Genomic DNA, 14,031 nt, shown 5'->3' with positions numbered 1-14,031 from the left:
TATAGTATATAATATAATATAATAAATATAATATAATATAGTCTCTGGTTCTTGGTCACCCACTAGGACTGAAAATGGACCTTAAATCAAATCTGATATTGTTTGGTTACGACCGTAAGCTTTGTGCCTGCATTGCCCTAGCATACCCTGCAAGCTGGACACCACTGTAGATAAAGGGTTTGTAGCTGGTTTCGTGTTTCCGTTTCTTTTCTGGATCCTGCAGGGCACTCTCCTGTACCTGGCTGTACCAAAGCCTAGAACATAGGGGTGAAGGCAACATGTAGGCACCAGCTCTACATTTCCCTGTTGAAGGAGTCTTCTTCAGCAGTGGGGCCTTGCTGTCAGTTTGTGGACAGCAACCTTGGCAACAGCCTGGGTTGTTTGAAGATTCCCATGGAACCCGATTGGCCAACAACTCAATTAGATGTAACCCAATCCCAGTGCCAGAAATATCATTTGGTGACAAGAGATGCTTAGTTGGCACTCTGTCTCCTCCATTATTTGGCAATTTTGTTTAGTTTGTCTTCACATATACACATATTTTAGGAAGCTTCTACTGTATTCAGTTTCCATGCCAGCCCTCAAATGGCATTTAATTTTAGCTGTGTCTCCCCACATCACGCTGAACACGCCCAATCTCATCTGGAGGTACCGTATCTCTTAAAGGGCTGCAGCCTAGGCTTAGGGGGCTACTGTCTGTTTAGTCCATATAATCCATGGGACATTTTAAAGCATATACTCGGCCTTCAGCCACAGGAGAGTTTCACTTGATAAGTCTGGGATATGCTCCAAGCATCTGTATTTAACCAAATGATGTTTCAAACAAAATGTAGTTCAGCTTTCTAAGGAATGCTTTCACAGAGAACTTGTACTGTCTTTGGCTATAAAAGCTTCAGGCCCCCTTTCTGCTGTGGGTCTTCTGCTCCCCTTATTTGAGGACTAATTGATTAGTTCAATCATTAATTCAATAGTCCAATCAAGGGCTCACCATTCAGCACGTCCACCTCAGCAAGTGGACCTGGCACCAGCTATACTGAGACTTTTACGAGCCTACAGAGCGGTTCCTCCTCAAATAGAATTGCATCCGGTTTTCCTGACAGGTTGCTGGGACCTGCCTTCAGGATTCCTAAATAGTGCTGAGAAGGGAACCAAATAGTCTCTATTTCTAGGAAGTTCTCAGTAAGCTGGTGCTACTGGACTTGGCCACACTTTGAGAGACACTGGGGAACATGCTGGGACCCAGTATTTAAACTTTTTCCCTAGAAACACTCTAGGACTTATCTTTCTCTCTTTCTTCCCTCCCTCCTTCCTCATCTCTCACATTCTTCTCTCTCCTCTCATTATCGGTCTCTCACCTCTCCCCTTCTTTCTTTTCTTCCCTCCCTCCCCCCCTCTTTTTCTCTTTCTTTCTCCTTTCCACCCTCCCCACCCATACAGAGAGAGAGAGAGAGAGAGAGAGAGAGAGAGAGAGAGAGAGGGAAAGTGATGACTTCCCAAACTGTTATTACATTTAAAACAGGTGCCCAGATTTTTAAAAGAAAGTATCATCAAGTGAAGAGCCTGCACATTTTAACTTTCTAGAACAATAAATAGTGATAGAAGTTGAAAGACAATTTGAGCGTGCTCCTCAACTTTTTCTAGAATCCCATGCCCACCCCTGACTTCCTGCCTCTCTTTGGAAAGTCCCTAAGAGGTGTAGCATTGTTTTTCTCCTGGGTGGAGGCAGACTTAATTGTCAGATAGCCCCCCTCCCATGCCCGTCTCATCACATGAAGCCCTCAGGCTGTTATGGCTTGTCTTCACATTTCTTACCAAGAATACTAACTGTTGTTCAACTCCTCAGAGACATCCCACTTTCCAAATCATTCCTTTTCTACAGTTCAGGTTTCCGAGTTGAATGATTTTCTCCCAAAGGTCGGTTTCAAATGTTGATGGGGCCAGGTTGCCTTGAGATGTCTATCTTTCCTATGCTCTCCTAACTCATTATCTTTCAAGGCAAGGGCTAAGTAGGCCATTATTGGATGCATCCCAGGTGGTGAGTACCCGTCTTCTAACTACTATGGAAGCTCATAGTTTCCTCCCTCTCGGATGCTGCTTAATCTACAGCAGAGGTGCTGCAATGTTTGCAAATTCATAGAATCACATGTCTCTGAATCCCAGAATCTCCAACTGTGTAGCCTTGAGTAAATTATTTCCCTGCCCTTCCAAACTTCAATTTTCAACTACGTTAAATAGATTAACAATATAAGTCACAGGATTATTGGGAACATCCTACTAATGTTATATTAAGGATCAAAAACTTTGCCGGAATGTGATAAGTTCTTAGTGGACAGCTGTGTAATTATTAAGCACTGGAAGGAAGCTAATAAGTGGGTAATTTAATTCTGCTTTGAGGTGCCCAATACCAACACCAGTTCATAAAAATAGATATAATATTTTTCTTGCAATAGAAAATAACTATATTAAATATACAGAGCTGCAGAACACGTGGTGGTTAGGGATAGTGATAAGAAGCTGGCTCGGAAATCACTGAGTGATTGAATTTGTCCGGTACCAGGATTCCAGTGGTCTTTACACACATATACACAGGATAAAACTGCATAGACGTAGATACTGTACTCATTTTGATATCAATGTGTAGTATGTAAAATAAAATCACCAGGGGACACTGAGTGGAAGGCAGGCCAGACTTTCCTGTGCTTTATGTGTGCATGTTCACATTAACCTGTAATTCCATCACAATAATAAATTGAAAGCAAAATGCAACTGTCGTAGTCACTGTTCTCCGGCTGTGAAGAGACACCATTATCAAGGCAACATTTATAAAAGAATGATTTAACAGGGGGGCTTGCTTGCGGTTTCAGAAGATTAGTCCGTTGTCATCATGGCAAGGAGCAGGGTGCTGGAGCAGTAGCTGGGAGCTACAGTCTGACCTGCAGGCCCCAGAGTGGCAGAGAGAACCAGGGCCTGACCTGGGCCTTTGAAACCTCAAAGGTTCACCCCACCCCCACTCCCAATGACACTTTTTCCAACAAGGTCACATCTCTGAATCTTTCTAATCGTATCAGGGTTCCACTTTCTGGTGACTAAGCACTCAAATACATGAGCCCATAGGGGCCATTTTTATTCAAACCATCACATTCCACTTCCTGACCCCTATAGGCTTGCCGCTATAGCATAATTCAAAAATGCTTTCAGTTCAACTTCAAGAGTCCCCATAGTCTGTCACAGTCTGAACACTGTTTAAACATCCAAAGTTCAAAGTCTCTTCTGAGACTCATGGTGTTCTTTTAACTGTTGCGCCCTGCAAAATCAAAATCGAAAGCAGAACGCATACTTCCAATGATCTCTGACACGGTATATACATTACCATTCTAAAAGAGAAGAAGGGGAGCACGGTGATGAAATTCTGGACGAAAGCAAGACCAAAACCTAACAGAGCAAACTCCAAATTCTGCATCTCCATGTCTGATGTTAAAGGCCTCTAATTCCTTTCAGCTTTGTTGAGTGGAGCGCACTTCTCTCTCCTGGGCCAGTTCCATACTTGATCTGCAGCTCTCCCTGGCAGGTATCCCCGACTCTCTCAGCTCCTACATCCTGGGGTCCCCAAGGCAATGCAGGCTGCATCTCCACAGCGTCACACAGTGGCCGCTCTGGGTCTGAGTGCAAGGATACCCCTGCTGCACGCCTGGCTTTTCTTCATTGTGGAGGGACTCCACAACCCTTTCCTTATACCCCTGGCACTAAAGCCAGAACCATGTGGACAAAGCTGCCATGTTCTCTTGCTTGCTGGAGCTGGAACGTGGCCCCCTCAATCAGTTACATCCTCATCAGCTTTCTGGTTGTGATGGTTTCCTTCGCTGCCTGGCCTTTACATTAATTCCTTTTCACAAGTAGGAAGCTTAGTGGGTGGTGTCTTGTCTCGAGGTCACCACTCCCTTTATTCTACTTGGCATCAGGCTTTTCTTTAAACCTTTTATCTCCTTGGGCACTGGACTCAGCTCCAGTGCACTCTCCAGTGTTGCTTTTCTCCTCAAACTGTACGTTTTGTATTTCTCTTGTCCAGTTTGCTCCCTTTCATTACAGATCTGTGTAAGAGTCCTTACTAAAAACCACATGGCACGGTCAAGACTAAGCTGTCTGAAAATCTCTTCTTCAATTCAGCCTTTGGTAGATTATTTGGACAAGGGGAGAGAGTAGCCACATTTCTTGTCAAAAAATATCATGAGAATGGCCTCTAGGCCGCTACTACTATTCCTCCCTCTGAAACCTCTTGATCAGGACTGTTATATTCTACACTGGTCTTAGCACCACTGTCTTCCATGCCTCCTACTAGGGTGGCCCGTGAAGCCCCGCTTAAAGTGTTCAGCTGCTACTCTAATGCAACTCTAATCCAAAGTCCCAAAGTCTACATTCTGCCAATAAGCAGCAAGGTCCGGCCTGTCAGCAAAGCCACGCTCTGGCTTCCCAGTGGCCACCACCCCTCCTCCAGGAACACTCTTCCTCCAACAAGGCCATACCTCCTCGTCCTTCTAATCCTACTAAAGAGCTCCACTCTCTAGTGATTAAGCCTTTAAATCTCTGAGCCTTTGAGGACCATTCTTATTCAGACCTCCCCAGAACCTATCGAAAACATCCCACAATTATCAAGCTTACTCTAAATAGATCGTTCACTCAATAACTCGAGGGGTCCACCTGGAGCTCTGGCATACACTTTGGCGTTCCATTTTAACTAAGAGAAGTGCTAAGATTAGCCCATCCCTGTTCATACGGTTGCTCCCCTTTTTCACACCACCCTCTCCTTCACTGAAGGAGCCCAGTGGTGCAGTCACACTTAAGTGTGCCACAGACGAGGCTCCTAAAGAATACGAGCGTTGACACCTGGAGAGTAGTGGAGCAAGCCTATAAGCCTAGCACTTGAGAGGGCAGAGCAGGCAGCGGGAGAGTTAGTTCAAGATTATCCTCAGTTACTTGGCAATTTGGGGACCAGTTTGAGCTACATGAGACCCCATCTCAAAAAAAGCAAAAGAGAGAATAAAATACAAAGTTTGGTCATTTTTATTTTTAAATATATTAATTAGCGAACACTGGGCAATGGGGTTAAGAACGTGGTTGGTCACCGCAGTCTACTTGCTATCACAACAGCAATGACATACGGGCAATACTAAAATCCTCTGCTAGCGAATGAATAGTATCTTAGAGTCGGCCGCATCACAGGAAAACGAAATATCCTTCATTTGGGGGACTTGGTGTTTGCAATAGTGCTGTTACATTTTGCTCCGAAGGCACAGACCAGCGCCTGGGCAGCCGGTGATGATCTGAACAAATGAATGCCTGAATGAAGGCATGGCCACGAAGGTAAATGACGAGAATAAACTTGGTGTTCGCCTTAGATGCAGAAGGAGCTCCCTTCACCTTTTATCTCCCTTTGCTTCTCCAGGCAGCTTGAAATCCACTCTCCGGATGCTAAGCACACAGTGATCCTGAGGACGAAGGACTCCGCCACCGCCCAAGCCTGGTTCAGTGCCATCCATACCAACGTGAGTGACTTGCTGACAGGAGTCATTGCCAACATCAGAGAACAGCTGGGGAAGACGGGCATTGCTGGCAGTCGTGAGATCAGACATCTTGGCTGGCTGGCTGAAAAGGTGAGGGGAACGTCTCCTGGGTCGATTGTCCCTAGGTTTTCCCATTGAAACTACCTCATTCTGTAGGCTGCTTCTCTCCTTGGCAGTGAACTGACTCTCTCGTCCATCCCAGCAGAACTCATAACATGGCAGTATGTGCAAAATTCGTCTTAATCAACATTTATTCTCTAGCATACTTTCAAATATGCAGCAAATTACATGTGGTCCCTAACTGTGCAATGAGCAAATTAATGAATAGTTTGATTTCCGTGGTAACTCAAGCTGATAATACAGCATCTATGAAGAAAGGAGTAGAAATGATTGCTCAGAAGGGGTTTGTGTGGATTTTAATGAACTTGCTCATTAATTAATAGATCCTCTAGGAATCATATGCTTACAAATGGCAACAATGATATTAATAATGAGAGTTTATTGAACAACTACTATGTGCTGATTCATTTCCACCTGATCTTTTACTTGTACTTTTAAACAAGCAGGTTTTAAATGTCATTCTTAAGGAGCACCTACTTTGTATGGGCTGCCGGTCTAGGCAGGAGTGGCAAAGTTTGTATTTAAAATGAATGCATGACAATATTGGAACAGTAAGCAGTTTAAAAATTAGCTATTAGAATCTATTTCTCATACAAGATCGTGGGTCCCACAATGGCATATGCAAATTTATGTATCATATTTGCATTCCTACTTCTAGACAATCCGCATTTCAGCGTTTACGTGTGTGTGTGTGTGTGTGTGTGTGTGTGTGTGTGTGTGTAAGACTCTATACATATGTTTGACAATTGGTACAAGATGAAAATCCAACCGAGGGTTGCAATAGAAGTTTGAATTCATGCTGTAAATATGTTTTATGAGTCCTAGATTAGACATTTTAGCAAATCAATTAAAGAGTGTAGTGAGCATAAACTCTGAAGCAAGAATGCACTCATGCGGACTGCATCACTCGTCGGGCTTCATATAAATGATGGATTTAGAAAACAATAGCCCTTTGGCATAAAATAATTGTAGTAGTAATAATAATGATGATGGCTGTGTGTCATGAAGGGCAGCTACCATGGAATGGGTTTTACGTAGAACATTAACACTGTCCCTCCATGTGATGTGTTGGAAAGAGGAAGGCTTGAAGGATTGAGCCTTGGCCATTGTTTTTTTTTTTAATTGATGTTATTGAGCTCTACATTTCTCTCTGCTTCCCTCCCTGCCTCTCCCCTCCTCTTCAGCCCTTTCCCATGGTTCCCATGCTCCCAATTTACTCAGGAGATCTTGTCTTTTTCTACTCCCCATATAGATTAGATCCATGTGTGTCTCTCTTAGGGTCCCCTTTGTTGTCTAGGTTCTCTGGGATTGTGAATTGTAGGCTGGTTTTCTTTGCTTTATGTTTAAAAACCACTTATGAGTGAGTACATATGATAATTGTCTTTCTGGGTTGGGTTGCCTCACTCAATATGATGTTTTCTAGCTTCATCCATTTGCCTGCAAATTTCAAGATGTCATTATTTTTTCTGCTGTGTAGTGCTCCATTGTGTAAATGTACCATATTTTCCTTATCCATTCTTAGGTCGAGGGACATTTAGGTTGTTTTCAGGTTCTGGCTATGACAAACAATGCTGCTATAAACATAGCTGAGCACATGTCCTTGTGGCATGATTGAGCATCCTTTGGATATATATCTAAAAGTGGTATTGTTAGGTCTTGAGGAGGGTTGTTTCCTAATTTTCTGAGAAATCCCCATATTGTTATTCAAAGGGGCTATACAAGCTTGCATTCCCACCAGCAATGCAGGAGTATTCCCTTTACCCCACAACCTCTCCAGCATAAGTTGTCATCAGTGTTTTTGATCTTGTTGGTCATTGTTCTTTTTTTTTTTTTTTTTTTTGTTTTTCGAGACAGGGTTTCTCTGCAGCTTTTTTTTAGAGCCTGTCCTGCCTCCCGAGTGCTGGGATTAAAGGCGTGCGCCACCACCGCCCGGCTGGTCATTGTTCTTATTGTTCTTATATCTGTTTGCTCTCCCTTGAACCTACAGTCATGCTAGTGTTTCCAGGCTCTGAGACAGTCTGACCTTCCCCCTGACTCACCTTCTGATAGATGCTAAATGGGAACAGAGATGTTGTGATAGCAGCTTTCCTGCCCATGAGTCCTGTCATCTGAGACGGCCCAGTCAGATGGATCATTCAGCTCCTTTTCCACTGTTGTTCTTTGTGTGTACCTGTGCATGCGTGGGCCTGCGCCGCAAAGTTCAGTGCACAGTGGGTTGTATGGTTTGGTGCTGTCCCATCTCTCGTAGATGTCAGAGAACGAAAGGTCAGTGCGGGTATTAAGAGCTTCCGTATCATAAGACCTGCGACCCTCAGGAAGCCTTCCACAAGCTTGCTGGCTCAGATGGTGACTAGAAGTGACAGGCCAGCTGTGCGAGTGTGACGGGGTAGTCATAGGAGATCTGTGGTGATGGACCATTTCTGCATACCGATTTCTGGGGTCTTGATATAAATGTATGCGCCTCCAGTCAGTATTCTTAATGAAAACAGCGCAAGAAATCTAGACAGTTGGCATTTGTAATGTCCCGGCTGCTAGCACTTGCCATCACTTACTTTCTCAGGTGTGTTTCTCTTGGGGGGGAGGGGGGGAGGCCTGTTAGGCAAGAATCCTACAGTTTCAAGTGACAGATGCTCAACTCGACTTGAGCATAGGGAGTGTCGTGCAGCCTGTGTCCCAGGACAAGCTTCAAGTGTGCCCAGGATTCACTTAATGACATCAGTCATACCTTTCCATCTCTGTGTTTCTGTCTCTTTAGATGATTTATTCTCAAAGGATTCACCTCTGCTTGACCCGAAAATTCCAGGCCCATGTCCATACTCTTGGCCGTGTCTAAGTTGAAGCCTCTGTGCCTCATTCTTTCCAATAGAAGTCTTAATATCAAATCTAATTTGATTGTCTTGTATTTTGAGCACCAGTTGCACTGAGCTCGGGATGAACCAAGTTATATCCATTGAGAAATAAAGAAGGGTTGTTTTATTTGGTGGTGGCAAGGTCTATTTGAGAGTCTTTCTGTATAGGCCATGGTAGCTACAAATATTTTCCAATCCACTGGTTCCCCTGGAAGAGTTTCAGTCCATCCATCAGGTCCCGCTCACGAGCTCCTGCAGCCGTTTGTGAAATAAGCATTCTGAAGCTTAATATCAGTTACATACTTATTGGCCTATTAGCTCAAGATTCTTATTAACTAACTCTTACATCTTAAATCAACCCACTATTATTTGATATTTTACCATGAGGCTCCTGGTTTGTTACCTCTTGCTTCTTCAGCAGCTCCATGGCATCCACCTCACTCCACCTTCTTTCTCCCAGCATTCAGTTTAATCTTCCCACCTACCTATATTCTGCCCTGCCATAGGTCAAGGCAGCTTCTTTATTAAGCAAGGGTAATAAAACATATCCACAGCATACAGAGGGAATGCCACATCAGGCCATACTGGCGTAGAACTTGTGATCATCCTGTCTCGGTCTCCCAAGTGCTGATATGACAGATGTGTGCCCCCAGAAGGGTACAGACTTTTCTTTGAGGAGCATGTCATTGGGATTGTTCTGGTTTGTTGAGGCTGTGTCTCATCTAGACAAATCTGGTGATGAACTCGTCATGTAGCCAAGGATTGCCCACACTTCTCATCCTCTGGGATATGGTGCTGGGTATCAAATCCAGTGTGACACTGGCTATGTTTCCAGAGGTTCCACTATTTTCACTTAAAAGCTGAGTGATGCCTTTGGTTTATCCCAAATCATTAATAGGCCATTATAGGGTGTTCCCGTGGAGCCATAATAAGAGCATATAAAAAGCTCTTTCTGTTTGGGGAATGCCATTATTCTTACAATATAATTTTAAATAATCATTGCAGATGTCTACTTGAGTGTGTGCTTCAGTGTATTTATAAGAGCAATAATGACTTATCATGGACAATTATTATAAACAAGAATATCCTTTATTGCTTTTAACTCCAAATTTCTCAAAGAAATTACCATACATCAAGTCCAAGGGAACAAATCCAAACAAGGCTCTCTTTTTTTGGAATTGATGTTTAATACCAAATTCTAGTGTAGATTCATATGGATGGCTTTTAGCCAAATACAATGAATGGCAAATCCTTAATACTGTGCTTTCCTTATCACAAATATCAGAGAATTTGCTTGGTATTTGTAAAGATATAAAATGGGATCCTATATATATCCAGCTGCAATTTACCTTAAATTGATGTCCTTTGTCTTTCTCTATGCTGTTAAGCTTTGGTTTGGGGATGAATAATAGCAGCTCCGTGACAAGGTTATACAAATCACATTTAATTTCAAGGTTTTACAAGCGAGGCTTATGTGAACCAACATAATGTGAAGCAACATCAATTTCCTTTGTAAAATCCTGCTCAGTGCAAATCCTAAGACCTCCTTGACTCTCCACGGGGAGAAACCCGAATGCCAACAATAGTCTCCTCTTGAGACAGTCGAGAGAGTTGAAGGATGGCTCCTGAGAAACTCTGGGATCTCCAGTGACGAGAGAGAATTCACTGCACTGCCAGAGAGAATAGGAAGAGTGGGGCATGAAATAGTTTAGCTATTTCATTGTGAGAATGACCAAGGACAGGACAGAGGTTGTTCAGCAGATAGATAGCATATATATAATGTAACGTGTGTGTGTGTGTGTGTGTGTGTGTGTGTGTGTGTGTGTGTGTGTGTGTGTACATGTGGCAGAAAGGTACATTGCCTATGGATGCTGGTAGAAGCCAAAGAAGGACATCTGGTAACCTGCTCTGTCTCTCTCACCCTTGACATAGGGTCTCCTATTGACCTGGAGTGGCCACTAAGCCCTGGTGATGACCTTGTCTTTGGCCCTCACAGTTCTAGGAGTTACTGCGGGTGCACTCAACTGCGTCCAGCCTTTTATGCAGATGCCGGGATTCCCACCCATGTTCTCCTACTGGCACAGGAAACATTCTTAGCCTCTGAGCCATCTCCTCAGTTCTTAATGGAAGATATTGAAAGCTACATCATGATTTAAATCTGATTTGGGGAACAGTAGGAAGCATTCACGTGGAAAAACAGAGAGAAAGGAACTCGGAGCTGACCTAACCCAACTTCTTTTTCCTAAGGAAGAAAAAAAATGCAATCCCTGGGATAGAAGGTATTTTTACCTAAAGTCACCCTCAAAATTAAGATACAGAAATCATGACGCAGTAGGCCAACACAGGGGTGAAATCGTTTTCTGATTGGCCTTTGAAAGAAGTCCCTCTCATTCATCTAGTACAGTCTTTTTCTTCTATCCTTAGGTCCTAGTGACCTTTCTTGGACATTGTATTGTCAAGACCACTACAAATCTTGACCATCTTCTTTGGCTCTTTGCTGTGTGGGTCCTGTGTCATCCCTGTACTGTGTTTTTCTATGAGCACCAAACCCATGGACAAGTCGTCCAAGCCAGAGTAAAGCCTTTTCATTTGCCTCCTATATATGGTCTCACAAGACCAATAAATACCAAGTCTTGCCCTTAACTTATAATATGAAACCCACCTCACCCTTAATTTCAAAAAAAACTTTCAAAATGATATTTTCAAGTATTTGTACATGGAATGTTTTCAGGTATCACATTAGAAAGATAAGCTATGTTTTCACTCTCTGGGTATATAGAGAAACAATAATAAATGGAGTTAGTGGAACCTTTGAAGTCTGTTGTGTACCCTTTGCTTTTGGAATTTTAATTGCCTTGGAATCTTAATTGTGGGTGATTCCATGTTAGATTAAAAATGCAGAACTGCAACATAGCAAAGCAAAACACCCGTTTTCGATTTCGAGATGCAAGTAGGTTCTCAGCTTTACGTATGCTCCTTTCAGATTCTTTCCAAGGCAGCTTCGTTGGAGCTGGACCTCCCCGTGGTGTTACTGGCACAGAGGACATTCGTTATTCATACTATGTGACTGCTCTCTTTCAGGCGATGTGTTTTAATAACGTAAGTCCCATGAGGTCATCCTTGAAAAGTTGTGAAACCTTTCTGAGATCACTCTTCAAAAAAAAAAAAAAAAAACACTAAGCTTCTCTTTCTAGAACCTTCCACTAGACTGGGCTAGTAAAGGGGCCCAGGAAGTGCCTGTCCTTGGGAGTAAGGCTTCCCTGAGCCTATTGTCACCCCAGCAGCACCCACCGGGAGGACAGCTTCAAAGAGACATGTAATAACAACTTGGATTCTCTACAAGCGTAAAAACAAGGGAAGAACAATGCTTATGAAACCATCTATCCCCTTGCCTCCTCCTCCACCCATTGTCAGCTTGCTCTCATCTGTTTACTGTTATCCGCTGTGATTGTGTCATGGCCCGCACTGCGATTACCGCAGATGGCAGTCTATGACGCTAGGAGAAAAAAATCGAAGAGAGATTCTTCTCTGCATACACCCCCAACAATGCCAGCTACTTAGACTCACCTGCTTAACCCTTTCCTTAGACTTCCCGCACAATAATACTGCTTCCTTTCTAACTGTATGCTTCTGAAGTGTAAAGAACAGTCTTAGAGAGACGGGAATCATCTTTGATGGGACACGTTGAGAGAAGACAATGTTTCTAGACACACAGATGGTATATTGGAATGACCAGGGAGTTCCAGCTGCCTTGGCACCTCAGGGATGAACAGCTTCAGGAAGTACCATGAAGTAAGGCTCCTCAGTCAACAGATCATTATGTAGATGGCAGATGTGTCTCCTGAGTAGTGACTCATGACGTTCCTCTCTCCAGTGTCTGGGTGTGATATGTCAACAGATTTCGGTCAATCCCCACAAGGACAGGAAAGCGCACAGGTGACTTTCCTCTTTGTCTACAAGTATCAAATCTGTGTGACATTTCCCAAGAATGGACAATAAAAGAGGCAGCCCGTCCAGCAGAGATGGACTGTGTGGTTGAATACTGAAAACTGATAATGCAAAAGCCTAGAACAGTGATAACTGGGAAACTGAAATTTGAACCAAATATCGATGGAATTATAAAAAAAAAAATGTGTCTAAGCAGGTTGACATTGGTACCATTCAGGGCACTGTTAGTGGGCAGCCAGAAGGTGGTTAAGATAAACTTAGAGCCACAGAGAAGACAGTAGCAGTGGTCAGAGGAGGTAACCACAGTGAAAAGTCCCTGTAGATCTCTTTCACATCATTTAAAGTATAAAGGAATGGGCTCTGTACAGCACCACCGTAATCCTAATACCCGAAGACAGGCAGAAAGAGTGTGGCCCGACAGGCCCACACAGTGAGATGCCAATTCAAAAGAACTGTAGGTATTATGTTAAATCTATTTTAAAAAGAGCTTAAAAGGAGATGATATTGTTACCTGATGCAAGCTCAGAAAGGGTAAGACAGTTTTCCAAGACAGCAGAAAATAGGTTTCTCTGTCTCATAAGTGACATGAGGCACAGAAGGCAGGGAATCCTGCTCATAATGCTGCAGGTGAAGATGCTCTGCGTACAAAGGAAATGATACATCCTAATTCCCGACCTGTCCACTGTTTAAATAATACACTGTTAAATGGATGCCGATGAAATAAACTAATATTCACATTTACCTATGGGTTTATGAATACGAAGAAGACAATGTATAAGATATTGATGCAAATTGCTGAAGGTCATGGAATCACCCTTATTTTTCAAACTAATTGTTAAATCACATGCTATAATTTCAGCTTTCATAGTCAGTTTTACTGCCCAGCTTTCATATGTAATGGCAGAACCACCTCCCTCTCCCTCAATCTCACTATCCCCATTATCTACCTCCCTCCCTCCCTCCCTCCCTCCCTCCCTCCCTCCCTCCCTTCCTCTTTCTGTGTTCATTCACCTATCTGCCTCTGTGTCTTTTTCTGTGTAAATATGCAGGTCCTTAGGTGTGTGTGTGTGTGTTGGTCTCTGTTCTATTGTCTCACCTAATTTGCGTCCCTATTAGTTTTCCGTTTCGGCAGTAGTGATTTATCCACAGCATCCTCACCAGATAGCTCCAGACAACCATTCCACCATCACGTTTTCTAGCTGCCTTGCCTGGATAGATGAAAAAAGAATCTCAAGTGTAAACGTGAACCGGCCCTGGCTGGCATCAGACAAACTCCTGGTAATCAAGTTCTCAACCGTGTAATTAATGGAGCGATGTTTCTGGAGTCTCTAAATAAATCAGCTTACCATCTGCCTGAAAATCACCTGAGTCAGAATTTCCCACCACTTCTGACAGGGGAAAAAAAAATAGTTTGTGACCTGAGGGAACGCCCATCCAATAAGCCGTGGAAGTAGAAGCACTGTGCAGGCTACCACCCCCTTGCCTCATCCCTAAATCAAGAAGGCTGGTTACACTGGGAACCAGACTGGTAATGCAATTAAGTACTAATAGGCCTG

At 43.3% G+C, this 14,031-nt stretch overlaps 1 protein-coding gene across 1 annotated transcript in view; it reads left to right on the top strand.

Moving 5' to 3' along the window:
• The window catches only part of Sntb1 (syntrophin beta 1), a 233,893-nt gene that overhangs the window by 145,909 nt on the left and 73,953 nt on the right, over positions 1 to 14,031 (top strand). Inside the window, exon 3 of the mRNA XM_038341200.2 lies at positions 5,441 to 5,648. Within this exon, the coding sequence (XP_038197128.1) occupies positions 5,441 to 5,648 (208 nt within the window). The remainder of the gene's footprint in view (positions 1 to 5,440; positions 5,649 to 14,031) is intronic.

Source organism: Arvicola amphibius, chromosome 9, assembly GCF_903992535.2.
Source record: "Arvicola amphibius chromosome 9, mArvAmp1.2, whole genome shotgun sequence".
Lineage (NCBI taxonomy): Eukaryota > Metazoa > Chordata > Mammalia > Rodentia > Cricetidae > Arvicola > Arvicola amphibius.
The sequence above is the reverse complement of the archived record's forward strand: the minus strand, read 5'-3'. Positions and strand labels throughout refer to the sequence as shown.